The following is a 23,962-nucleotide window of genomic DNA, read 5'->3' as shown; positions in this document are numbered from 1 at the left end:
TCTGAAGTCATGGCTCAGCTGTGCTTCCAAAGCCAGAAAACAGCACAGTTGGGAAGACGGGGGGGGGGGAGGGGGGCGAGAAGAGGCCTGAGCCTGGAAGGAGGTTAAGGAGTTTAATTTTGCTCCTGGTTCATAGAACCAATAAATGCATCAGTGGAAACAAACTGCAAAGTTCCAATACTGGCTAAAACTGAAATTCAAGTTCAGACCTTGCACATTCACCCCTGTCCCCAGGCCCCAGGAGCTGCTCCTGCCCCAGAGAGGTGCTGAGGCCACGGGCTCTCCCACAGCACCTGTGGTGGGCAGGATTCCGTGGGCTCCCACCAGAACAGAGGACGAGTCCTTAGATAAGGGGCTCCACAAGTAAACTTTGCTACTTGTGATCCATGGAGATCCCGGAGGTTTTGTCCTCCCACGCCTGTGGGTTTTGGGTTACAGTCCTTTTTACTGGGACTTCAAAGCAAAGGAAACGCTTGAATTCTTCAACAAAACCCATTGACTTGAGGTGCTGGAGCAAGAAATTTGCTGTAAACAACTTGGCCCCAGCTGTGCTCAGCCTGCACACGTGGGAGGAGCTGTGTGACCCTGCAGGTGGGCACCAAAGCAGAGCAAACCCTTCGCACCCCACTCATTCCCCACCCAAACAAAACATCATGAAAATTTGAAAGAGCAGAAGAGAAACCTTCCATTTTCAAGCAATTAGCGAAGAAAAAGCAGGAACACCATTGCATTGCACCTGAAGCAAGCAGTCTCGGAGCTCCTGCGCCCCCGGGGAGAGGGAGCAGCACAAAGGTTTGGCAAAGCAAAGTCCAACTTCTGCTCGGAGGCTCTGGGCAGTTCCCAGGGGTCTGTTCCAACAGCACCTGGATCCGGAGAGGCTCTGTCACCTCCTGTCTTGCTCTGGGAGCTGCTCACAGCAAGTCACTCCCTGCAGAGGGGTCTGACACGTCAGCACTGCCTTCACTGCTGAGGGCTGGGGAAGGCAGTGCCCCGACACCCACTTCAAGTGCATTTTCCTCTTGGGAACAGAGCAGGTGGCTCTGGAATGTGTCCCAGCCCGGGCAGCCCCCTTGGCCACAGACCAACAGCCCTGCTGAAGGATTTCCCCCCAGTGCTGACAAATCCCCACAGCCCTGCTGGAGCAGCTCCTTCCTCAGGGGTCACAGCTGCTCCCTCTCCCCGCCAGAATTCCGGCACACAAAGCTGTGAGGACAACGTGCACCCCAAAAATTACACAGGTCATCTCACTCTGAGACTGAACCAACTTCCTTCACCCCTGTTCTTTGATAGTAAACTTAAACAGTGCCTTGTAAGGAATCAATTCCTTTGTTTTTCTGCATCAAAAAGCCAAATGTTGTGGGATTAAGTGAGAATGAACTGGACTAAGTCTAATACACTGTCTCCACACAAGGAATTACCGGTGGAAAAAGAAATCTGAAGTGATTTCTTTACTATCCTGACCCTGTTCTTGAGGGGATAGTGAGCTGTACCCCCTCACTCCACAGGAGGAAATCCCTTCTGCACCCCTGTCCCTCCCTCCAGGAGCCAGCAGAGCCCTGAGCCCTCTGCCACCCCTGTCCTGTCACTCCCCAGGTGCTGAAGTGACCACCCTCCTCCTGCCATGTCCCTTGGTGAGCAGGACTGGGCAAGAACACAACAAGGGAGGGTGAAAGAAGCAGAAACCCCAACATGGACCCTCTCTAGATGTCACCATGGAAGGTGAAGGCTGAAAGGATGAGGAGACACAGGATGTGTCTCTCTCCCCCAACATCTGACCTTGTGTTTGTAGGCTGAGCAGTGCCCTGGCTCAGTGCAGCACTGCCAGAACACAGCAAAGAAAACTCCTCCTCATTCCTTCCCTGTTTGTCTCAGCCAGGCCTCCCTCCCTCTCCCAAGTCCTGTGCAGTCCCAGCTGGTCTCAGTCCCTGGATCAGACCCATTTGGCAGCGACGTGACCAAACCTGCCCTGGTGGTGCTGGTGCTGGTCCCTGCTCCCTGGCAGTGCCACCACTGTCAGAGCTGGAACAGGGGGTTGTATTTCCTGATCTCCTGCAGAAGATGAGCCTTGTCCATGTTGGCTTCTGCAAGGGCCAGTTTCATGGTCTGCAGCTCCCTTTGCAACTCTGGCACTTGCTTTAGCTACAAGAGGCAAACAGAAAACAAGGCAGAGTTTCCAAGGTGCACAGTGACCTGCTCAGAGGAGAACCAGAGCAGGAGCTTTTGAGATGAATTACATATGACACAACTTCTCTTTGTGGGAAACTCTCCATTCCTGTTTTATGAACAAGGATCTGGACACAGTGGGAAGATGGACCCAACCAGAAAAACAACCAGGTTTCTGAAAGGGAACAGGAAGGTTTATGCTGGGCAAGGTGCCCTCACTCCTCAGAACTCCCATAAGAGGAGGCAACAGGCTGCTCCCCTGGGCACTCCCTTCCTGCAGCTCACCACACCTGCCAGGGACTGCAAACACATGAAGGCCAAAGAGAATTTCCAGCCCCCTGCCAGCTCCCTCCTTGTCCAGACAGCAACAGGCAGCAATGACTCACCTGCAGCCCATGTGCTCCTGCTGCTGGGGCTGCCAAGACAGACTCTGCTGGGGCCTTTTGCCCCTCAGGAACTGACACAGGTTTTTCCTCTTTCAGTGAGTCCTTCCCCTGGGGAGCTGGAAAGCAACAGAACACATTCAGGTGTGGACATTCACATAAGAGGGCTCTTGGCACAAAAATATTTTTTTTTCTTCTCTCCCCCCCTCCTTTTTAAGCAGGGAAACAAAATTCTCTTTTCCATTTTAAAATGAAGAAACTAAAGCAAGGGAAGAGGCAGAAAGGAGTCCTGACTGTGTGTGCTCAAGGAAATACCAAGTATGAATTCCCACACTAGGAAACAGAGGCAGGGACTGCTCCCACCCCGGAGCCCATCCTTCCCAGCAGCAACCATCATTCAGTTCCAGTCTCCTCCAGCACAGCCTGAGGGTGCAGAGGGACAGTACAACCAGCTCCTGGATGTTGCTGACCTGTGAGATAGAACACACCATCGTCCCTGCGCCTCACGACAACGTGATCCACTGCCAGGGTGATGGGGACAGGGCCAGGGGAGGTGGGGTACACCCGGGGGCTGTCATCCTGGCAAAACACAAAGCAGAGAGGAGATGAGCTGCTGTGACAGCTCTGGCCCTCTGGAAAGGATTCCCCTTGCCTGCACCCTCCTCAGGAGCAGCATTCCTGCCCAGCAGCACTGCCAGAGCTCACCAGGGCACCCACCCACGGAAGGGCCAGGCTGCACGAACAGGCCTGCACGTGAGCAGGAATCAACAGTTCCCTTGGGCTCCTCGTTTATCCCTAAGGCAGTTTTTAGAAGCAAAACCAATCTCAGGAAAACAGAAGTTCTACACAGGCCCCTAGGAATCCCATGGGGTCCCTTCCCAAGCAGAATCTTCCAAGTGAGCTCTGCCCTGGCTGCCATCCCGGGAGGAATCTCTGGTTCCCCACACACTCACCTGCATCGTGATTTTGGCATCCACCACCTCTATCTCCATGGGGATCACCTCTGGAATGATCTCATCCTCGAGGAAGGGGCCCAGGCTGGTGAGGGAGGACATGCAGAGCTGTGTGTGGCAGCCCCGCAGCAGCACCCGCAGGAGCCCGTTCCGCTCGGCCAGCGGGGAGTGGGCGGCGGCGGCGGGACCCCCGTCCAGGCGCAGGCACAGCTGGGGCTGGGGGCTGGGCACGGGGTCTGCAGGCTCCTCCACACCCGGGGCTCCTACAGCTGGAGCAGAGAGGTGTCACTGCACAGCGGGGCACCAGCAGCCGGGTCTAAACCCAGAAAGGGCATCTTGGAAAGCCCATTTCTGCCCAGCTGCAGAGAGCAGCCAAGCTCACAGTGACCTCAGTCTGACGTCATCTCTCACATGAAATGAATCCATGTTGGAGCTGCTTTGGGGTTTGTTTACTTAGGGGTTCAGTTACCTTTTTTTGGGGGGTGGGGGGTTGATTGTTTTTGGGTTTGTGTTGAGTTTAATTCAAATTTAGCCCTGGGGAGGTACCCTAGACCAAAAGCATTTTTCTCAGAGCAGGAATAACTTCAGGGTTTCCCTAGAGAGCTTTATTCACTCTTTTAATTCATTTCATACAGCCTAGCAGGAATTAAAAAAATCCCAGTCAATGATTACTAAGCCCCACAGAGCCTGGCTATGTAGGCATTTGGGAAACATCTTTGAAATGCAGATCTGAACCCCTGCAGCTGAGCTGTATTCAGTCCTAACCACCCCAGTTAATGGAATGTTCCCCAAGCAAGGCTGCTGTAAAAGCCAGTTCTAAGAGCACAGCTGTAAAAGCAGCTGAGTCCCAGAGTAGTGTCTCACCCACGTAGCCACGCAGATACTGCCACATCCCCACGTTGTTCAGCTGCTCTGGAACCACGTTCATCACTTGTACAGCCACAGACAAATCATCCCCTCGTGCCTCTATGCCACAGTTCACCTCATTCATCTTCAACACGAGGACAGACACCTGAAACAGCCACCAAGAGCTCATTGATTACAACAAACATCTCTCTGGTTCACTTCCAGATCCACTCAGGGACAGAACCCCAGTGCCAGACTGACCAGCTGCAGGCTGGGGTCTTCACTCTGGGACGTGGAGCTGTTCACCTCGGGGGACAATCCACCCTCATCCTCGGCCACCAGGCTTGTCCTGCTGCCTGAGTTGCCGTGGGCCTGAGGAAGCTGCCTCGAGGAAAGAGGGTCCAGGCTGGGTTCTGAAATGAAGTAACAACAAAAACAACTCGATTCCACTTCTTTTTCTGGTTTTGAGAAGTCCTGATGTCAGCACCTGCCTGAATCTCATGGCCTCTCAGCCTACAGCATCCTCTGGAGAACTCTCTCCTACTCCTCTGACGAGTTTAAGCAATACAGAGTTGAAGTGAAAGATGTTCAGAGTATTCTATATCCAGCCAGCCCTTCCTAAACCATTCTAAACACTCCATACCCCCCTCCACTGGCACAGTCATAGCCCCTGCTCTGCTATGGCCTCAGGACATCATGTTATGTGCAGGGTCACCCCCCCACTCATTTACACTCCTCATCTCAAAGAAACAGCACCTAGGAAAGGAGAAGGAGCCACTGGGGGGAAACTACTGATGGCCTTCAAAAAGAAGGAGGAGCAAAAGCAATTCCACACGAACACAGCACGGAAGGGTTGCCCATGGCCCAAAGCTGTTCATCGCTGTGAGAGGAGAGGAGAAGCCAAGGGCTCCTACCAGAGTCTGTGAGCAGCACGAAGCCGTCGCTGCCGTCGCTGTCCATGGACAGCCCGTCCTCGGGGCCGCTCCCGTCCACGGACGTGGTGTCAAAGGAGTGCTGGGACGGGGTTCTCTTCATGGAGAAGAAACGCATCCGACCCCCGCCCGGGGTCACTGCTCCCTCCTCTGCTTTGGGCACAGAATCCCTGCAAAAAACCCAACACAAACTGCTGATAAAGGCAGACAGCTGAGCCAGCAGGTTAAATGGATATTGGGCTGGACTCTGACCTCTTGCAAGTCAGACTTTAGTGTCCTCAGACCAGCCCCAGGAGACGAAGACTTAACTCATCTCCGACCCAAAGGACGTGGGAAGAGGGGGATCAGTTCAGTCTCTGTTCCCCCTCCTGCACCCCGGGAGCCCGTGGTGCTCACCTGGCTGGGGGCAGGGAGAGCATCCTCTGCACGGTGGAGGTCATCCTGTCCCGGCTCAGGCTCAGAGCATCCTTGGTGAGGGACATGGCCTCCTTGGTGAGGTCCATGGTCACGTGCAGAGCCTCCTTCGTGGCGTCCTTGGTGATGTGCAGAGCACTGGAGAGCTCCACCTCGATGTTCCTCAGTGGGATGAGCTCTGCCTGGACATCGAGGGCGACGCCTCCGCTGCCCGAGGGCTGCGCATCCGAGGTTGGGCTGGAAGGGAGAGCAGGGGGGCTCTGAGGTTGGCTGCTGGTCTCTGCTGGTCTTTCTGCTACCAGGGCTTCCACAGCTTCATGTGCTTCCTCTATCAAGCCCTTCTCCTCTGTGCCCTTACCACGTGGAGCTGCGCTCAGAGCTCCGTCACTCGCAGACCTTGGGAGTGACTCTGGCAGGACACTGGCACTGGTACTCCCGACCTCGCTGTCCTCTGGAAGCTCAGAGGAGCTGCACACTCCCTTCTCTGAGCTGCTCTCTGATTTCAGCTCCTTCTCTTCGGCCACCAGCCCCTCCTTGCTGTCTGAAGGCGAGAGCTCAGACTCGATCAGGCTGGTTGTGTCCGAGTCAAGGGATCTGCCTTCCAGGACAGACCCTGGAGCAGGGTTCATGAGCAGGGCCACTTCAGCACTGTGAAACATAACTCCCACACAAGCAGACATGGGATCTAAAGGACACCCAGTCACTTCCTGGGTATCTTGGGCCAGCTGCTCCTGTAGTGTTTGCAGAACTTCCTTCATCCTGAGCAGCACCAAGTACTGGTAGTGGTTGAGCCGAACTTTGACATGAACAGATGAGGACATGAGCACATGGATATCAGCAGAGGCTTCCAGTTCTTCACTGTCTACTCCATCATCAACTTCACAGTCGGATTCTCCCAAGACATCCATTGTTTCTGGGGCCTTGTAGATGTTCTTCAGATCCTGGTCAGTCTTTGATCTTTGACAAACGCCGTGTTCCCTGGAAAGGTTCTCGTTCTTTGAGTGGTTGCTAAAGCTGGCAGAAGGCTTGATTTTCACCTCAGAGGCAGCCAGTTCCTGTCGTTTAGATATCTGAGCTTGCCTCCACCTCTTGGGCAGGCAGGCCCAAATGGAAAGGGGAAAAGGGTCAATAAAGCTGAGGGCTCTGCCCTTGGAGCTTTCAGCCCCCTCGAAGCCCAGGGCAAGCTCAGTGAAGTTCACAGACCACAGATCCTCAGAGGCAGAAGTTTTGTGGAGCAGCTGGGGCAGGCCTGGGTGCTTCTGAGGCCTGTCATCCACCTGGTAGGCGTGGCGCAGGAAGAGGGTGTGCAGGAGGCTGAAGCTGCCCTGGCCCCGGGGGAACTCGGTGTAGCCGGAGTGGAAGAACTCCGAGCCCGCGAATCTCCGGAAGAGGCTCTGCAGGTCCTGGCAGCTGCAGGAGGGGCCGTGCCGGGTGTTGGTGGCTGTCACCTCCGACGTGCCAATGCAGAGGCTCTGCGGGCGATCCCGATGGTCCGTGACCTTCTTATCCACGGGGATGTTGAGCTACACGGGGAAGAGAGACGTTGCCTATTCCGCATGAGAACCTGAGCACCCGCTTTACTGCCCACAGACCAAACAGAACTAGCACAGGTGGCAGACACAGGAAAGTCGGAGCATTTGTTTCCTCACTGTGTCCTGGTCTCATGTTCCTTCCACAACAGGGAGGGAGAGAACACTGAAGGCTGGGAAAGGGAGGAAAGGAACGGTACCTTCAGGCGGAAGCCATCCAGTCGGACATCGACGTGCTCATCACGCTTCCCTGAGTCCTCCAGCTTGTAGATGGCTTTGAACTGCTCCAAGCTGCGATAGAGATCCAGGCAGAAGAGATTGATCCAGAGCACGCTTGCTGTGTCCAGGGTGAGAATCAGGCCGTTCAGCTGCACATACAGGTTCGGGCATGGAACTGGAAGGGAACAGATCAATAAGAGCAGAAAAGGGCCCTCAGGTCTCCGCAGCTCAGTGCAGAATCTGCACTGACAGCACCAATGCAGGGCCTTCACCACCCTGGGAGACTATTTCTGAAAGGGAGTAGCTGTGGTGCATGCAGGGAAATGAAGTGTTCCAGGTCTCCCATCAAAGCAGCTGCAGAGTACCCAGAGCACCCCACGGCCCTGCTCCAGTGCTGACCAGTAAGGCAGGACCCAGGAGCTGGGCAGGCAGCAGCTGCTGCATTTCCTTCCTGCTCACGGTGTTTTGCAAGCACACTGTGCACAAACTTTATCCCACCTTCCCACAGGCAAAAAAAATTTAAAATTAGGCAGGCAAACATCAGGAAACTAATGACAATGGATAGAGAATATCTAGGGTTTAACACACCTAAACAACTAAGACTGATGATTCTTAAGGAAACTTATAAAAGAAGGTGCTAACCTTGGTGTATTACCTGGAAAGTCCTGATTGTCTGGGAAGTAATACTCCGTGAATTCAATATGGATTGCAGAGACCTGGTCAGGGAGTTTGAAGAATTTTCTACTACATGAAACCAAGGTGGAGGGTTTCTTACTTTGTTGCCCAGCTGTAGAAACCTGAAAGCACAATGGAATGCAGCTGTGCAGAACTCAGACATGGCAAACCCATGTGTCCCAGTAACCCCACAGTCACCTGTATCCAACCCACCTCATTTACACATCAAACATAAGCTGCTTTCAAATAAAAATAAAAATTTCTTCTACTGGCTGATATTGCCAGCTCCTTTCCTTTGAGGGAATTTAGTTCTTTATGTCTCCTGTCACTGCTAGTAAGAGCCATGACAAGCAGAATTAGGTGACATGAGCAATTAGAATGAAACCTATTACAGCTGTCTGCAAGATCTGCAGCACGTTGGTAACTCCACTGTAGAATCTGGTGCTGCAAAAAGCAAAACCAGCTCTTGGAGAGGATACAGGGCACATGGGTGTAGGGCCTGATCCAGGATAGGGATGCTCTGTCCCAGGTCAGAAAGCCTGAGGTAAAAATTATCCTCTGTCAAAAATCCACATCCTCATGGACTTCTCAAAGCTATGGGATCTTTTATTGAGGGCCTGCCTAATGCCTGGTGCAAGATTAGATATGAACAGGGGGCAGAAACCTGTGCTTATGCAATTTCCTCTGAACGTGAAAACTCCCAGCAGTTCACACTTGGGTGGAAAGTTTTCCGTGCAACATCCTCACGGCGTCCGGGCTCCCGGGGCAGGGCTCGGTTCCTCTTGGATGACGCGGGATCCGAATGATTTACTTAAATCACATCTGATTACATTCCTGTTTTAAAAATGCCACGGACACCTCCGGACCCCGCTCAGCTCCCTACCTGGTGCACATCCAGGTCGTCCACGCGCACCAGGACGCAGCTGGAGCGCAGCCGGTGCCAGGGCGGCTGCCGGAGCCGGGGCAGACTCGTGGGAGGGGCTCGGCCTCTCTCTGGGGGGCTCCTCTGGGGGCTCTGGGGGGCGTCTGTGGGGACAGACAAGCAGAACCAGCAGGGCTTTAGTCACCCTGCATCAAACTCCACCCTCAGCACCGACACCTATGTGCTTACTGAGCAGAATGAACAGCCCCAAGATTAGAAACAGATGAACACAGCTGGGCAGGAAAAAAACCTCAGGACTTTTGAAGGAAGAACACTGTGAAAGATGAGTCTGCTCTGTGGCAAGAGAACACATTCTTCAGCCAGGTCTTAAGTACTTCATTTCATCCTTATAAACTCACTTATGGAGAAACTCAATAATAAGCCAGGAAAGGGACCACTGCAGCCCATCCATCCTTGCTGCAGAGCTACCCCAGAATGACAGCCACTTTCCTTTGACATTATATTTATGATTTTTCGAGTACTTTGGATTTCTGCATCAACAAATCAGCCTGCTCAACTGGGGAGGAGCAACTACATATTGCTGGATGGAGCAAAATTGGTACCACCTCCTGCTTCACTAGTTTTATCAAATACCATTACCTGGTTTCTTTTTGAAGGGGGAAAGTGGAGTCCTGGCAAAGGCAGGGTCCATTTCTTCATAAAGCTTCTCAATCTTGCTTTGAAATTCACTGACCAACTTCCTTGCCCACTGTCCCCGTGTCTCCATTGCTTCACTGTACCTCACCCAGTGCTTGCAGGCATCTCCTGCAGGAAAGCAAACATCCTGGCTTTAAAAACTGAGGTTCCTTTCTTCTAGTTCTGCCTGAAGTCATCAGGACTGTTCTTCAAACTCTCTTTATATCCCCCTCCTCAAGTTGCAAGGCCACAGGCTCCTTACCTGCCCTGTGGAAAGGATAATAGTCAAAAGCTATCCTCCTGAAGGTCAGCTGGATGGCACCTCCCAGCATCCCATGCTTCAGAGCACCTGTGGGAAACAGAACAAAGAAAACAGTGGTCAGCCCTGCAATCTGAGCCCTGACCCAGGAGAAATCACAACTACATTGCTCTGATTGCCACCACTGACTGACTGACACCACAGCCAGGATCAGGGTACCATCCCTAGAAAGCTGCACCAAAATCTTGTCCTAGGCAAGGACACCTGAACACAACCGGCCTACAGTTTACATGGTGAGAACCAGACCTAGAACCCCAAATCCCAAACTGCAGAACTCCATTGCTTTCCAACCCCCTCCAAGACAGAAAACCACTGCCTGGGGTGGTGTTTCCCCTGCTGCTGCTCTCCCCACCTGCCTCCCGGGCGTGGCTGTCGTCGCAGATGTGCAGGTCCAGGCGGGAGATGAGCAGGTGGTACGAGGACTCCTTCATGTCGTGCTTGTCAAAGTACTGCCCGATGCTGCTGGGGCTGGGGCTGCCCCCAAAGGGCTGGGCCCAGGACTGCTGGGCACTGGGAGCGGGTGGGGTCACCTGTGGGAGACAGACAAACTCGGTGAGAACTCAGAGAGAGGGGAAAACAGAGAGGGGCATTCTAATGCACTCAAGTAATTTATGCCATCTTCCAGCCTGTTTATAGAAACTGAATTGGGATTCCCTTTCCTATGTTTTCATGAGCAAAACTCCTTGTCTGTGGCTCTGCCAGCTGCAATTCACTTCTCTTGAAAGATGCTTTAAGACTTCTGGGCAAAAAGAGCCAAATATTCCCAGTCCCTCCTATGCAATCTCACTGTACCATGTGCACATCTCTGCTTCCCCAGAGCTTCCGACTCCAGCTGCAATATTCCTCTTCCCTTTTCCTTGACTTGGAAAACGTATTTTATTGGCAATCAATCCCACTCCTTTGGTCACTTCATTGCTTCTCATCAGCCCACAGTCCATGTGACACTCACCTGACACCAGGGAAGCCCATGTGTTCCCATCAGGGGATACCCTGTGAGCATGGCACAGATGCCACAGAAGTAGAAACTATCCCTTTTCCCTGGCAGCCCAACTTCCAAACTCATTCACCTGTACAGACTCTGGAGCCAAGCTTTTCCTCTGCTGAGCAGATTTCTCCATGGCCTCGCTCAGGGACTCAGCATATTTCATCATTGCCTTCAGCTGGGAGTCCGTCAGCACCCACAGCAGGTCATCCAGGAGAAACATCAGCTTGGAGGCCACCACATTGCAATCTTTGGTCTGCAACAGCGAGGAGACAGGGACTTCAAAAACTGCCACCACAGACAGAAAGCCTTCATAATATACAGAAAGAAGGGAGGCTGCTCTGAAACTCCTCTGGGATGTTATCTGCTGGATGTCCACAGCACCTCCTCTCAGGTGGAAAGTAGTCAAAGAGACCTTCTCTTTAGGAGGCAAACTGCTCACTGGTTTAAAATTGGGAAAAAAAAAAAAAAAGGAGATAGTTTGTTGGTTTTTTTTTTTAATCATCACATTTCCACTGAAGGCTAAAAATCAGGCTGCCAGGCTCTCAACTCCCAGTACGGAGCTGACAGCTCTCCTTGGGATGTTCAAACAGATTGAAAAACTCACTCCATCCATGATATCCTCCCCTGGGAAATAAACTGCTTTGACATTTGGTAAGGACACAGCTGTCTCTGACAGAAAACACGGAGTGACACACCACCTTGGGCTCCACATTTCTGAAGGGAAAGAAGGGCTGCTGAGGAATGTGGGAGGAAATATCATCACTGCACCAGGCAGCGAGACTGTGTCCTGCAGAGCATGGAGGAGACTCTCACCCTTCTCTTGAGAGAGATCTGGATCCTCCCCTGGTTGGTGATGAGTCTCAGAGGAGTAGTGACAGGATCCTGATCACCATTGTCTGTGGCATCTGCTTCTATCCTCAGTGTCTGCCAGGTGAGCTCTTTGAACGTCAGAACCTGCCCAGGAGGAGAAAAACACTGAGAATTTCACAACTTCAAGGATTAAAAAAAAAAAACACTCGGATGATGTGAAATGAAACAAGGCCACACAAAATCATTCACCTCTGTGATCCCAATACAAACCCAATTCAGACAGCAGCCTGAGGGCCCCGAGGTCAGGGTGGTCCCAGGGGGGGCTGTGCCAGGCAGGGCAGGACAGTGCTCACCTCTCCCCTCTGGGGGTCGGTGATGCGGGTGAGGCGCAGGTCGCTCTGCTGCCAGTTGGGGTTGACGCTGTAGCCTTGGAGCTGCCAGAGCTCAAAAGAAGCGTGAAAGGCCTTGGAGTGAATCTTGATGGTGATGGAATTGACAACAATAAACATCCCCTCCACGACCTTCTCAGCAAAGCCATATTCACTGCAAAGAGAAGAGCCCTCCATGGCATCACCCGTCAGACAACAGGCCTGGCACAGGTAAGGCTCATACACAGAGGTTTAGAAGCAACATCAGAGGCACTTAAACCTGAGTGCAGGGAGGTGACTCAGGGAGACCAGCAGCCCCCACAGCCCAGCAGGAGGTCAGGGAGAAGCCCCAGGGCTCGGGGTCTCACCTTTGGCCGGCAGCCAGAGCGATGGGGGACTGTCCATTGGGCGGCCGAGGCTCCTCACACGTCCTCATCTCCACCTCCACCTTGTCCAGGTACTGCAGAGACACAACATGGGAGCCTTCAACACCACACCCAGCCTCCAGCTCAGCCCACCAGCCTGGGGCGTGAGACTCTAGCACAGGGACAACCAACTCTGGAGCCTCCTGCCTCTCCAAGAGTCTCATGTGTTAAAGCTCTCACACCATCAGTGCCCAGATCAGGGTAACCTGAAACCCCACAAGTGGGGAAAACAAACAACAAAAACGGGCACAAGGTTGTCCTGGACTTCCCTGAGAGCTCGTCTGGCTCCATCCTGCAGTGAAATGGGGATCTCATGAGGGGGCACTTGTGGCCAAAGAGGACTGTGCTCCCCATGTGCTGAGGGCCTGGAGGACTCAGGTCAAATGAAAATTTGAGCCCTTCATCATTTCCCTCAGCCGAATTTTTCTCAAGTAGAAGAGATTGAAAAGAGTGAGGAAGAAAAGAAAGGGACAAGAGAGGCAACATTACCAGGCAGATTGGGTGTGTTTTCAGCTTTGTCCACTGGATCTGAAAAGATAAAGTTGAGGTTACAAGGGTTATCTTTGCATTGGAAAGTTTCAGAAACTGCAGGAAACCACCTGAGTCCAAACTTTGAGCCCTGTTTCTCTGAGAAATGTCCACAATATCTCACTGTATCCAGGTCAAACAGAGACACAGACAAGACATTCCAGACATCAGATCTACAAACCCAGATGAGCTTTTGGATCTCAGATATCGTCACGAGTAATAGATATTCTGCAGGTCAAATTCTGTTATGGAGAACATTCCTGGCCTTGCAGAGTTTACACCTAACTGCTGCTCTTACTGGAAGTCAGGCAAGTCTTTTGAAGACTATGCACAAACCAAAAGGCTCCATTTTATTTTCATACAGCAACGCTCACTCTGCAGTTCTTGTAGGAGGGAGAACAAATGTTTGTTATCAAACTAAGCAGATCTGACTCTAAAAACAGAGCACATCAGATGAGTAAGACAAACTCAAATTTTTATTTGTCTCTTGGCAGAGTAGAACCATATTTCTTTTATAGAAAGTCTCTTCAACATCCTAAAAACTTTCACATTCATGGAATGCAGCTGTGGTTAGTACCAACTGCAATTAAGCAACCTGGCAGTTCATGTCAGCTAAAAGAATTTTTTGCTTTAAAAAGTACAAGGAGGAAGAATTTACAAGAGTCCAGTGTGCAAAGTGCACAATCCCAACAATCCTGCCTGTGAACAGTAACTTTACCCATCTGAAGTGGGGCTTTTGGTGCAGCCCCTGCTCACCCTGATCGAGGCCTTGTTGCAGTAGACACGAGTGATGGCAAGCCAGGTGGGCAGTTCCAGCACATTCTGCAGCACCTCCTCATCCAGCTCCAGGTTGGTCAGCTGCCCCTGACCTTTCAGCGTGCTCAGGTTGATTTTGTCCGGGGAGAGATTCTTGGTAAACCTACAAGAGAAGAAAGAGGAGACTCTAAAAACAGCCCCCAGCGAAGCTGCTGAGACTGCAGGAGCATTTCAGAGCTATTTTAATACCAGAGTCTGTTTGCTGTTTCGTTAAACCCCTTCTGACATTTTTAAACCCTAGGCATGTCGGCTGCTCCAGAAAAAAAAACATCTCTACACTTTGACATTTGAAGGACTTTCTTGTTTTAAACCAAATTCAACTCTGAGAAACTGAAAGTTTCTTCTAAAGTTCTGGGTCCTGGAAACCAGCAAAACTGCCCTAGGACAGAACAAAAGAAACCCAAAGCCTAACTGCAACAGCTCAGCAGTTTTACCCTCCCAGAACTACGACGTCAGCAGTGAACAGTTTAATTCTCTAGATTCTTTTCACCCAGGAAAGCAAAAGATCATCAGTGTTCAAACACACCCAGGAGGGTGGTGGAGGTCAACCCGGCTTCTCAGCATCTGTACCAAGAAACTGCACATTCTGGAGTGTGTTCCAGCAGGTGCTCCCCTGGCTGGGAGCTGCAGGGGTACACAGAGTGTGTGACTGGTGCTGGGAGTCCTCTTGTGAGCACCCACAACCCCAGACACCGGGGAGAATTAGAGCAAACACCTCCAGAGGCAAACACAAGCATCCTTGTGTTGCATCAGAGAACCAGCTCTGCTGAAAGCTGATGGCATCGTGTCCACTTGGGATTGGGTACTAGGAATAAAGCAAACACAGCCTGGACAGGTAGGTGATACAAAGCCCTTAAGCTCCCAGGCTGCTGTGGGCAGGGATCAGCTCAGGGTGGGGAGCAGCTTTCTCACACCTGCACAGAGGGATCAGCCCCGGGGCTCAGATCCTCATCCCGGGATCAGCGTGCTCAGAGGGGAAGCTGCTTTCAGCTGGTAATGCAGAGGAAAGGCACAAGCACATGCCTGATCCAGGGCATCGCTTTTATTTAGTGTGGAGGTGTATCAAAAACACCAACAGTGGAAGAACAGCAAAGCTGTGAAACAGGACACTGCAGAGCCCAGCATGAAACAGGACCCAGCTAAACCAAATAACTCTTTGTCACCATCTCCAGGGAAAGGCTGCAGAAATCCTGCTGAGCAGGTACCAAAACCACCACCAGTGCTACCAGACTTTACAGAAGAATCCTTTCATGAGGCATTCTAGATGCACCAAAATGCAACATTCCACCCCCAAAGCAGAGCTTACAGACCTCACCAACGTTTGGGACAACAGCAGCTGCAAGTTTTGGAAACAAAAATCTCAAATGGAAACAAACACTTTGTTTTAAACCACAGCCCAAATTCCCCAGGATATGTTGCCTACTGCCAAGCCCCACTCTCAGCTCCTGCCAGGTACAGGAATCCAAGATCTTCCACTGGAACAACCTTCACGTTTGAGCCACTTTGACACCTGCAGTGACATGGGGCTTACAGGGGGCCAGAGTCCCTGCAGACCTGGGGCTCACACGTGCCAGGTCTCCACTGATTCCCAAGAGGAACCACCGTGGTCAGTTCTGGGGAGCAGGAGCAGCAAGTCCAGACAGTGGTGGATGTTTGCTGGCAGCTCACTCCATTCACCCTCAGCCACAGCACCCTCCTGGCAGCAGGGACTGCTGGCTTAGAGAAAGCAGAATGAAAACAGTGGCTATTGGGAAAACTGACACGGGAGGATATTGGCACTTTTTTTTTTTTTTTTTTTTACAACCCAAACAGAAGCCAAGCAGCACTGAGCCAGCAAACTCACAGGGCAGCACTCCTTTAGAGCCTGCTGGGATTACCCTGGCAAAAGTCAGCCCTGAAAATCTATTTGCTTAATCATCAGCTTGAATATATATCAAAACACGATGTCACTGCTGAAAACGACTGCCCCATTCCTCAGCCTGCATATCCAGAGGCCACAAACCCACTGACTGCAACAGGCAGTTAGGCCCAGTCTGACTGCTGGCCCAAAGCCAGGCCAGAATCATAAATAAATTTATGTTTACATTTGTAGCTGTCTCGCCACACTGTCTCCAACCAAGCAAATTCACAGACAGACAATGTCAGAAGACATCTGAAATCATAAAACTTCTCCTCAGATCCATGTCTCATCACCCTGCTGCCACACAGACCAGGAACCCTCTTCTCATGTATTCAAGGAAGGGGCTCTGGTTCAGCCTCCTGCCCACAGTTCTCCAGCCACCACCCCCAGCTCCACACGTGCATTTCTATTGATACCCTCATCACTAAGGCTGGGAGAACTAATTAGCTGTACACCAGCAACCCTGATTTTGCTCAATGACCAGCATCATCTCTTGGCAGAAGTGACATCAGCCACAGCTTCAGCAAGTAGCTGGAAAATCCCTCCAAACACAGGTAAGGCAGGAAGGTGAGCTCCATGTGAAAACAGCCCAGCAATGCTGAGGGCCCGGGAATGGCTGCAGATCCAGGTTCTTGCCTTCACAAGAGTCACAGCAAGGGAAGAAATTAGGATTTTCTGCTTTGATTTGGAACACAAATATGTAATTTAAGTAACTGTGGCAGAAGGACAGCAATTGGACATGGAAAAAAAAAACCTCAACAACTATATTCTGACCAATGCAGATTTGCTCCTTCCCAAAACCTTTTCCAGTCTTGCCTGGTTTGGTTTTGGACAGGGCATTTAGTGGGATTTCCATCTTCCTTGGGAATCTTCTACAATTCAAAAATCTCTGTGATAGGTCATTTCACCTCATGTTCATACTTCTTATCTCAGGAGCCACAGGGCAGGTTCACTCAGACAAAACGTTCACAACTGCTAAAAAACAGGTCAGTGACTTCCCAAATCAGGGCTACTCTCAAGGAAGGCAGCAGTGGAAGCTTTAACTGCAACACACGTGTCTGAGGATTAACTGAAAAATAACTTGGAAGGAAATAAAACTGGGCGAGTGATGAACACTTCTGCAAAAAGGGAAAAAAATAGCTGCCTTGGAGACACACAGGAAGAACTAAAAGCCTTTTGAAGAAGAAAAGCCATTTTACTTCCTCGAGGTTTCCTATAAGCAGGGCCCACTCTGCCTGACAGCAGGCACTGCAGACAAGGGCAGAGCTGCAGGAGGAAGAGAAACGCGCTGAATTAGCAGAGGATGGGACTAATGATTGCACAGCAGGAGATGGTGCCCAGGTCTAACAGAGCTGGTGTCACCCCCACTTAGCACAAACCCATTTAGAGTTTAGGGGAATCCAATCAACACCAAACTGCCCAAGTGTTTAGGAGACAGAAAGCACCACATTTATAACCCTCTCTGTATCTCCAGCTGCACACTGTGCAGCTCTGTGTGCCCCAGATATCCCGGGAGGCAGGAACACCTTCCCGTGGGGACAGTGAGGTCCCTGCCCCATCAGCCCGATGGCTTCATCCTGCCCCAGTTACACAGCAAAGTGTTCCCACACACCCCAGTACCAGCCTGTCCCAGGCTCCTTATCAGGGTGCATTCAGGCACACTCACAGCCCTGTACACACAGGCCACTGCTGATGGCTTTACATTATCAGCTTTCTGTTTTTCCAGGCTTCAAACTGCATTGAATGAAAGGCTGGACCTCTCAGCCACCCAAAGCCAAACACAAAACATCCTGATGAGTAATCAGTTGTCTTGGCTACACATCACCTACTGCAACCCAACATGGCTAAGAGAAAAAGGCTTAGAATTTCAATTCAAAGTTAAACTTGCAGGGGAAAAAAATCAGCATTTCCAAGCAGATAAGACAGGAGTCTGAACCATTACACAAAACAGAACATCAGCTCACTCCTCCTACAGCCTCCCTCAGGCCTCGAGGACCCTTTCTTGTCCCAAACAGAAATTTTTCTGAAGGGTTCTGAATGCTGAGATGCTCCAGACCAGGTGTGCTCCTGGGTCCACACCCATCAGCACCACATGAGGTACCAGGAGACTTGGAAAGCAAACCACAAACCCATCTGAGAGAAGAAGAGGCTTGGCCTCTGCCAGGGGCTGAACTCCACCTCGCTGAGGGGCTGCTTTACTATTTCTAGCTCCTCAGCTGGACACTCAGTGAAGTTTAAATGCCAGCTGCCCCATGCTCCCAAATCTGGAATGAAAACCCTCAGCAGCTGCCAGGGAATTTCCCAAGTCTAAACCTCAAGCAAATAATAATACACAAAAAGAAACTAGGAAGAAACATAAAAAATACATGCACTAGTCCAAAGCCCCACTTCTTCGTCCTGCAATCCAATCTGCAGTTCTGCTCCCAACCTGCAGAAACCAAAGGTTATTACATCACTCAGACTCAGCCGAGGAGCTGCAGAGGAGGCTCAGGCAGCACAGGAGCCATGAGGAGAGTCCTGTTTGACAGCCCCTTCCCACAGCAGAGGCTCAAGGGCTCTGGAGAGGTTCCACAGGGCCAGCACAGAGCTCTGCAGACCCAGAGCTGCTGGGATGGAGCTCCAGCCACATTTTCCTCCTGAGCTACTCAAGTGCAGTTTATTTCTGCAGCAACAAGCGTCTGTTTAGCATTCCAGAAATGGCACACTCCTGTCTCGAGCCGAGGGGAAGTGTTTGGAAGTGCCCTGCACCCAGCAGCTGACACATGCTCTGTAAAACTGACCACTCAGTTCTCCTGGCAAAGAGCAGCACAGCAACCCTGACTTTGGAGGTTACTCTCTGTGAAGGGAAAATGCCACGTCCTGTCTGTGCCCACTCCCCTTTCCCACCCTGTCTTGAACAAAGCAGTGGCAGGTATGTGCTACTTTACCTGTAGCTGGGGTTGTGTCTTGACTTGACATTAAAATTCCTTGATATTAAATTTTTTAAAAGTAAAAAATAGCCATCAAAATGTACTGGGAAAATAAGAAATTTCCAAATTAACACATTGAGTAAAGGGTTTGCATCCAGCCTTATGTGCCTTGCTGGGCACAGCACACAAGAACTCAGAGACAGCTCGTGGCCAGTGGTTTGGGGCTGGTGCAGCCACTGCTGGGACCTGACAGAGCTTTTTCCTCATAAACTGCCTCAGGGTGTCCTGCCACGAGCTGCTCCACGCTCTGGACCCACCATGTGCTCTGGGCACCAAAGGAACTGTTACTGGCCAAACAGCCCCCACTGAACGGGGGAACAGGGAAGAGTAACGGGGTTTTTATCAGTGTTTAACTGCTGCAGCTCTGCGGTTTCATGAACTTGCCATCACTGCAACAGCTACTTTAGGCAAATGATCACCTCAGAGATCATCACAAAAATTTCCCTTATCACCGAAGGAGGATATTAAGGCAGCTAAAGCCAAAATTGCAAACTTGGTCTCAGTTCTAGCAAAGATCCTCTGTCCAAGGCAGGGCTCTTGCTGCCTAAGTCACTCATGCTTCTGTACCTTCCTCAGGTCATTCCCAAATGCAATTTCCTTGCTTTCCTCCTTACCCACCACGCTCGTTAAATTGCTTCCAGTTAATTGATAATCAAGGTCAGGAAGCCGGGAGAAGCCTGAAGGTTGGTGGTAAGCACACATCTCTTACAGTGGTAGCTCTCCCAAACTCGGAGGGTGCCCAGCAGCCCTCAGGAGCTGCACGTGCCACCCTGTGACTGCAGCAAGGGCACAGCTGCAGCACAGCACTCGAGCACGCAGCGATGCTGCAAAACACGTCACGGCGAGGGGGAAGCAAACAGAGCAAACAGGAACTCGGGCTCTGCTCTCTCACAGCGACGTCCAGGCTGCAGCCTTTGGGCAAGAAATGTAAGCACGGGATCTCCCTTCTGCCATGCCAGCCCCAGAGAGTCTCTCACCCCTGGCAGGGTGACCACAGCTGCAATGGCCTTTCTCTGCCCTGCCTTGGCCTGAGTGCAGGACTGATGGTGGGGATGGACAGGGAGCAGGAAAGGACTCACAGTTCCGAGCACCGAGCTCCAGAAGGCTCCAAGGCCCCCTGTGGAACAGGCAGGGCTCGCGGCACAGCGCAGGGCTGGGGCTGGGACCCGGCTCTCAGATCTCTGTGTTGGCACAGAAGTAGCACAACTGCGTGGAAAGGGTAATGCCAAAGGCATCTTTAGGGCCAGGAAGGGATTCCGAGATCCTCATATCCAAGTTGGGAAACAGCAGCCCCCGGAAGCCCACGCGGTCCCCGCTCAGCACACGCTGCGACACCCACGAGTTCCTGCTGCCAAAGGGATCTGGAACAAACTAAAGATACACCAGGGGCCCTCCCCAGCTCTTCACTTACCCACTCCCAGCAGCTTCGTCAGCTGCAAGGACTGGTGCAACTGCAAGTGGAAGAGGGGAGAAAGCAAGGCAACCTCGCCCAGAAAAAGGGATGCACAACCCAATCCCTGGGAACGAGGGAAAGCTCCACCAAGGTGCAGCACTACCACAGGGAGCTGCACGAGGCTGTTTCTCCTGGCCAAGTACCTGACCTACACTGACAAGCACCACAGTGTTACACCCTCCCAGGCTGCTCCACTGGTCTGTTCTCTAGCAGGTTTTTTTAATTCTGTTTCTAAAGCCCATCTTACTTACCCAAGAAGGTGGCTCCATACTGTCCTGAGGACAGTTTGCCAAATTCACAGCCTGATATCCCCAAATTTCTGTGGTGCACATCTGTTACACATCTGCCTAGAGCAGTGGCTCCGGCTCTGTGCTCTCCTCAGCAAACAGGTCTCGTTTCCTGTGCTGGTTTTCCTCTCTGGCAACACCTATGCTGGTGTTACTTCAGCCAACTCCTCTCTCATTTCTCCTCTGCTTCCTTCTCATCCTTCTTTCTGATATTCCCAGAGTTTCTCCTCAGCTGCAGTTCTCCAGGGCTCCTGTGAGACACACTTGTGGTCTCCTTCCCCTGCATTCAGACCTGCCCCCAAGCCCCAGCCCCACTGTTCCTCTGCTGACACCAGCTTTCATCTCTTCACAGCAGCAGGACTGCACTGCATTTCCTCTGGGAGCCATGTCCTGTGTGCTGGTGGATGCCTGGTACTCCACAAGCTCACACGCTTCAACACGTGTACCAAAAGAGAACGTCACAAAGCAGCTGTTAGAGGCAGCAGGGGATAAACCTTTCCAATGCAATTAAATAAAAGTAATTTTGGCAGGGATTTCCACTGCAGTGGTGGCATATGAAATAAGCTGGGGCAGTCGACTTGTGGATAAACAGCCTTTGTCCCTGAGAACAAGGATCTGCTGTGGCTGCACCGACACTGGTTAAAGAAGAAAGACAATGAGAAGAAGCTACTTTCAAACAAGACCAGGAAGGGGCAAAGGCAGCTCACTGATTTTATTTTAAAGCATTAGATGTGCTTCTGTGAATAACGACAGGCTGTTAAACACAACCACACACACAACCAGCAGCCGATGCCCCAGCCCAGAGCAGGGGCTGATCCCCGGGGGGCTCACAGGGAGCCCCTGACGTTGGGTTCCAAACACTCCCCCTGAGAACCAGCACTGTGCCTGCCTGGAAGCAGCAAGAAGTGAAAGCACCTAATCTATTTGCTTTTCCAAGCTAAATATAGGACAAAGGAGTGAAAGGCACAGATGGTGAAAGCTCTGCAACTTTTGAGATTCTCCTGCTCTAGGAATTTAAGCTGCTAAAGCACACACAGGCTGAGCCTTCCCAAATACCTTCACAAGGGAGCAAAGCCCAGCTGCACCATCGCCACCGGCCACACATGTGACACGGGATCACACCTCATTCACAGCTCCCTGATCCTGCTGCCCCTCTCCTGACTGCTCCTTGCAAATTTCCACGGAGAGAAGGAACAAAAACACACCCCGTGCAGAATCGACTTCAAATGGAGACACAACAAGAGGAACAATGAATTATTTCATATGCAAATGTGAGCACAAAATAAAGGTAGATTAATGATTCAGTAGCAAAATTCTTCCAGGCAAATGAGCAAGGCTGAAAGAAAACCCAAAGGGAGGGTGAAGCCGAGGTATTTAGAGGAAACAAAACCAGAACAGAAAAAACTTCATCCTCTTATACACCATTAAACTGTGTTCAAACTGCATTTCTGCAAAACATCCACAATCCTTGTGCAAGAGAGGGGCAGGATCAGCCCAAGCACCCAAAAGCCAAAGTCCAGTAGGTAAAAAGGCAGAGCTGCAGAATGTTTTGGGACTCTTTGTCCTCCTTGGAACTGCCCAAAGGAGACACAGGTGAACATTATCAGGCCCGATTGGAGGGGAAAAGGGGCACTTTGGGGCAGGAAAGTGCTGTAACAGTGCAAGGTAAGGGAGACCAAAAATCAAAATTAAGGAAAAGCACCAGCAAAAGTGTATTTATGTACAGAAAGAGAATTGTCCATGAGAACAACACACACAGGAGCAGCACCCAGGGATAAAGCCCAGCTGTGTTCCATCCTCCATTACAAACTGCTCTCACCCACCTCTCCATGGTATAAACACTTCAGTGCCTCCTGACCAGGAGGATGAATCTGCACTGAGTGTGACACGCCGGTGTGAGGTGGAATGAGACAAAACTCGGAGGTGTGGGATGTCCAAATCCCAAACCCAATGCAGAACTCCATTTAACCCAGCACCCAGAGCAGCTCCATCACCCTCTGTCCAGGACAGTGCCAAGGGAGCTGGAGCACCGAGCAACTGGTGACTCCGAGCACACAGACCCTGCACCGAGCCCGTGGTGCGTGGGGACGGTGTGGGGCTCCAGGCACCCCCAGGACTCAGCTCCAGCCCCAGAGGGTCGGGATTCGCGGGTCTCGCTCCAGCCCTGAAGCCGCAGAGCCCGCCCGGGTCACTGCGGGCCCCTCGCTCTGCACCCGAGCGTCTCCGGCAGCAGAGACGGGAAGGACCCGCCCGGCCGCAGCTCGGAGAGCGCAGAGGAGAAGCGGAGAGCGGTGCCCTCACCTGCCCCCTCCGACACCGGCCCCGCAGAGCGGCGGGACGAGCCCGCGCCCGGGAGACAACACGGGCAGAGAAGGCCCGGCCCGAGCAGGGGCTGCGGCCGCGGGTCCGCACCGGCCCCGCCCGGGGAGCACCGGCTCCCGCCCCGCCCGTGAACCCACCGGGAGCGACGGGACGCGAGCGGCCCCTGAGCGCCGGTGCGGCCCCGCCCGGGCTCTGCCGGGGCTGATCCCGCTCCCCGCCCGCCTCCCGAACCTCCATCGCCCTGCCCCGCTCAGGGCCGGCACCGGGAACCGGCACCGGGAACCGACACCGGGAACCGGCACCGGGAACCGGCACCGGGCAACGGACACCGGGAACCGGCACCGGGAACCGGCACCGGGAACCGGCACCGGGAACCGGGAACCGGCACCGGGAACCGACACCTGGAACCGGCACCGGGCACCGGCACCGGGAACCGGCACCGGGCACCGGGAACCGGCACCGGGAACCGACACCGGGAACCGACACCGGGAACCGGGAACCGACACCGGGAACCGGCACCGGGAACCGGCACCGGGAACCGGCACCGGGCAACGGACACCGGGAACCGGCACCGGGCAACGGACACCGGGAACCGGCACCGGGAACCGGCACCGGGAACCGGGAACCGGCACCGGGAACCGACACCTGGAACCGGCACCGGGCACCGGCACCGGGAACCGGCACCGGGCACCGGGAACCGGCACCGGGAACCGACACCGGGAACCGACACCGGGAACCGGGAACCGACACCGGCCGGGGCTCGGACCCCGTGGGCCGGGCGGCAGGGCCGGGCCGGGCCCACTGCCCGGCACCCCCGAGCCGCGGACAGCCCCAGGCCCGGCGGCTCCGCAGCCCCCGGACCCTCAGCCCCCTCCGGGAGCTCCCCAGGCCGCTGCCCCGCGGTCCCCAAACCCCCGCCCAGGCCCGGCCCTGCCCCCCGCAGACCCCCGGGAGGAGGAGGAGGAGGAAGAGGAGGAGGAGGGTGGGGAGCGAGAGCCTCACCGGGAGAGGTGCTTCAAGATCTGCTTCTTGATGATGCCCGCCATGCCGGGCCGGCGGGTCAGGCCCGCGGGCGGCGGGACCCCATCGCGCACCGCCCGCCCCGCTC

At 52.9% G+C, this 23,962-nt stretch overlaps 1 protein-coding gene across 4 annotated transcripts; it reads right to left on the bottom strand.

Annotated features, from left to right (window-relative positions):
• Window positions 1-99: 99 nt before the first annotated feature.
• UHRF1BP1 (UHRF1 binding protein 1) lies at window positions 100-23,962 on the bottom strand. 4 transcript variants are annotated; one of them, XR_003530366.1, is made up of 22 exons: window positions 23,857-23,962; window positions 13,864-14,026; window positions 13,069-13,107; window positions 12,523-12,614; window positions 12,140-12,329; window positions 11,790-11,930; window positions 11,059-11,229; window positions 10,344-10,521; window positions 9,935-10,021; window positions 9,637-9,801; window positions 8,998-9,140; window positions 8,095-8,236; window positions 7,421-7,614; window positions 5,674-7,214; window positions 5,260-5,447; window positions 4,607-4,758; window positions 4,364-4,511; window positions 3,500-3,768; window positions 3,017-3,125; window positions 2,550-2,665; window positions 1,962-2,139; window positions 100-863 (listed from the first exon to the last, which is right to left on the bottom strand). XR_003530366.1 is itself a non-coding variant. In XM_027659846.1 (21 exons), the coding sequence occupies exons 1-21, from the start codon at window positions 23,898-23,900 to the stop codon at window positions 2,014-2,016; spliced, it is 4,398 nt and encodes a 1,465-aa protein (XP_027515647.1). In that variant the 5' UTR covers window positions 23,901-23,962; the 3' UTR covers window positions 100-2,013. The 4 variants fall into 4 exon arrangements, 3 of the variants coding, with proteins under 3 accessions (XP_027515647.1, XP_027515648.1, XP_027515649.1); XM_027659846.1 differs by having other exon boundaries at window positions 100-2,139; XM_027659847.1 differs by having other exon boundaries at window positions 100-2,139; window positions 3,500-3,762.

Source organism: Corapipo altera, unplaced genomic scaffold (assembly GCF_003945725.1).
Source record: "Corapipo altera isolate COAL_440 unplaced genomic scaffold, ASM394572v1 77b, whole genome shotgun sequence".
Lineage (NCBI taxonomy): Eukaryota > Metazoa > Chordata > Aves > Passeriformes > Pipridae > Corapipo > Corapipo altera.
The sequence above is the reverse complement of the archived record's forward strand: the minus strand, read 5'-3'. Positions and strand labels throughout refer to the sequence as shown.

Bases quoted from the DNA above. Each gene is read 5' to 3' on its own strand.
- UHRF1BP1 (XM_027659846.1), bottom strand. From the start codon at position 23,900: ATGGCGGGCATCATCAAGAAGCAGATCTTGAAGCACCTCTCCCG. The intron at 14,027-23,856 runs GTGAGGCTCTCG...CTTCTCTTGTAG, and splicing joins ATCTTGAAGCACCTCTCCCG to GTTTACCAAGAATCTCTCCC. The intron at 4,512-4,606 runs GTCAGTCTGGCA...TGGCTGTTTCAG, and splicing joins AAGACCCCAGCCTGCAGCTG to GTGTCTGTCCTCGTGTTGAA.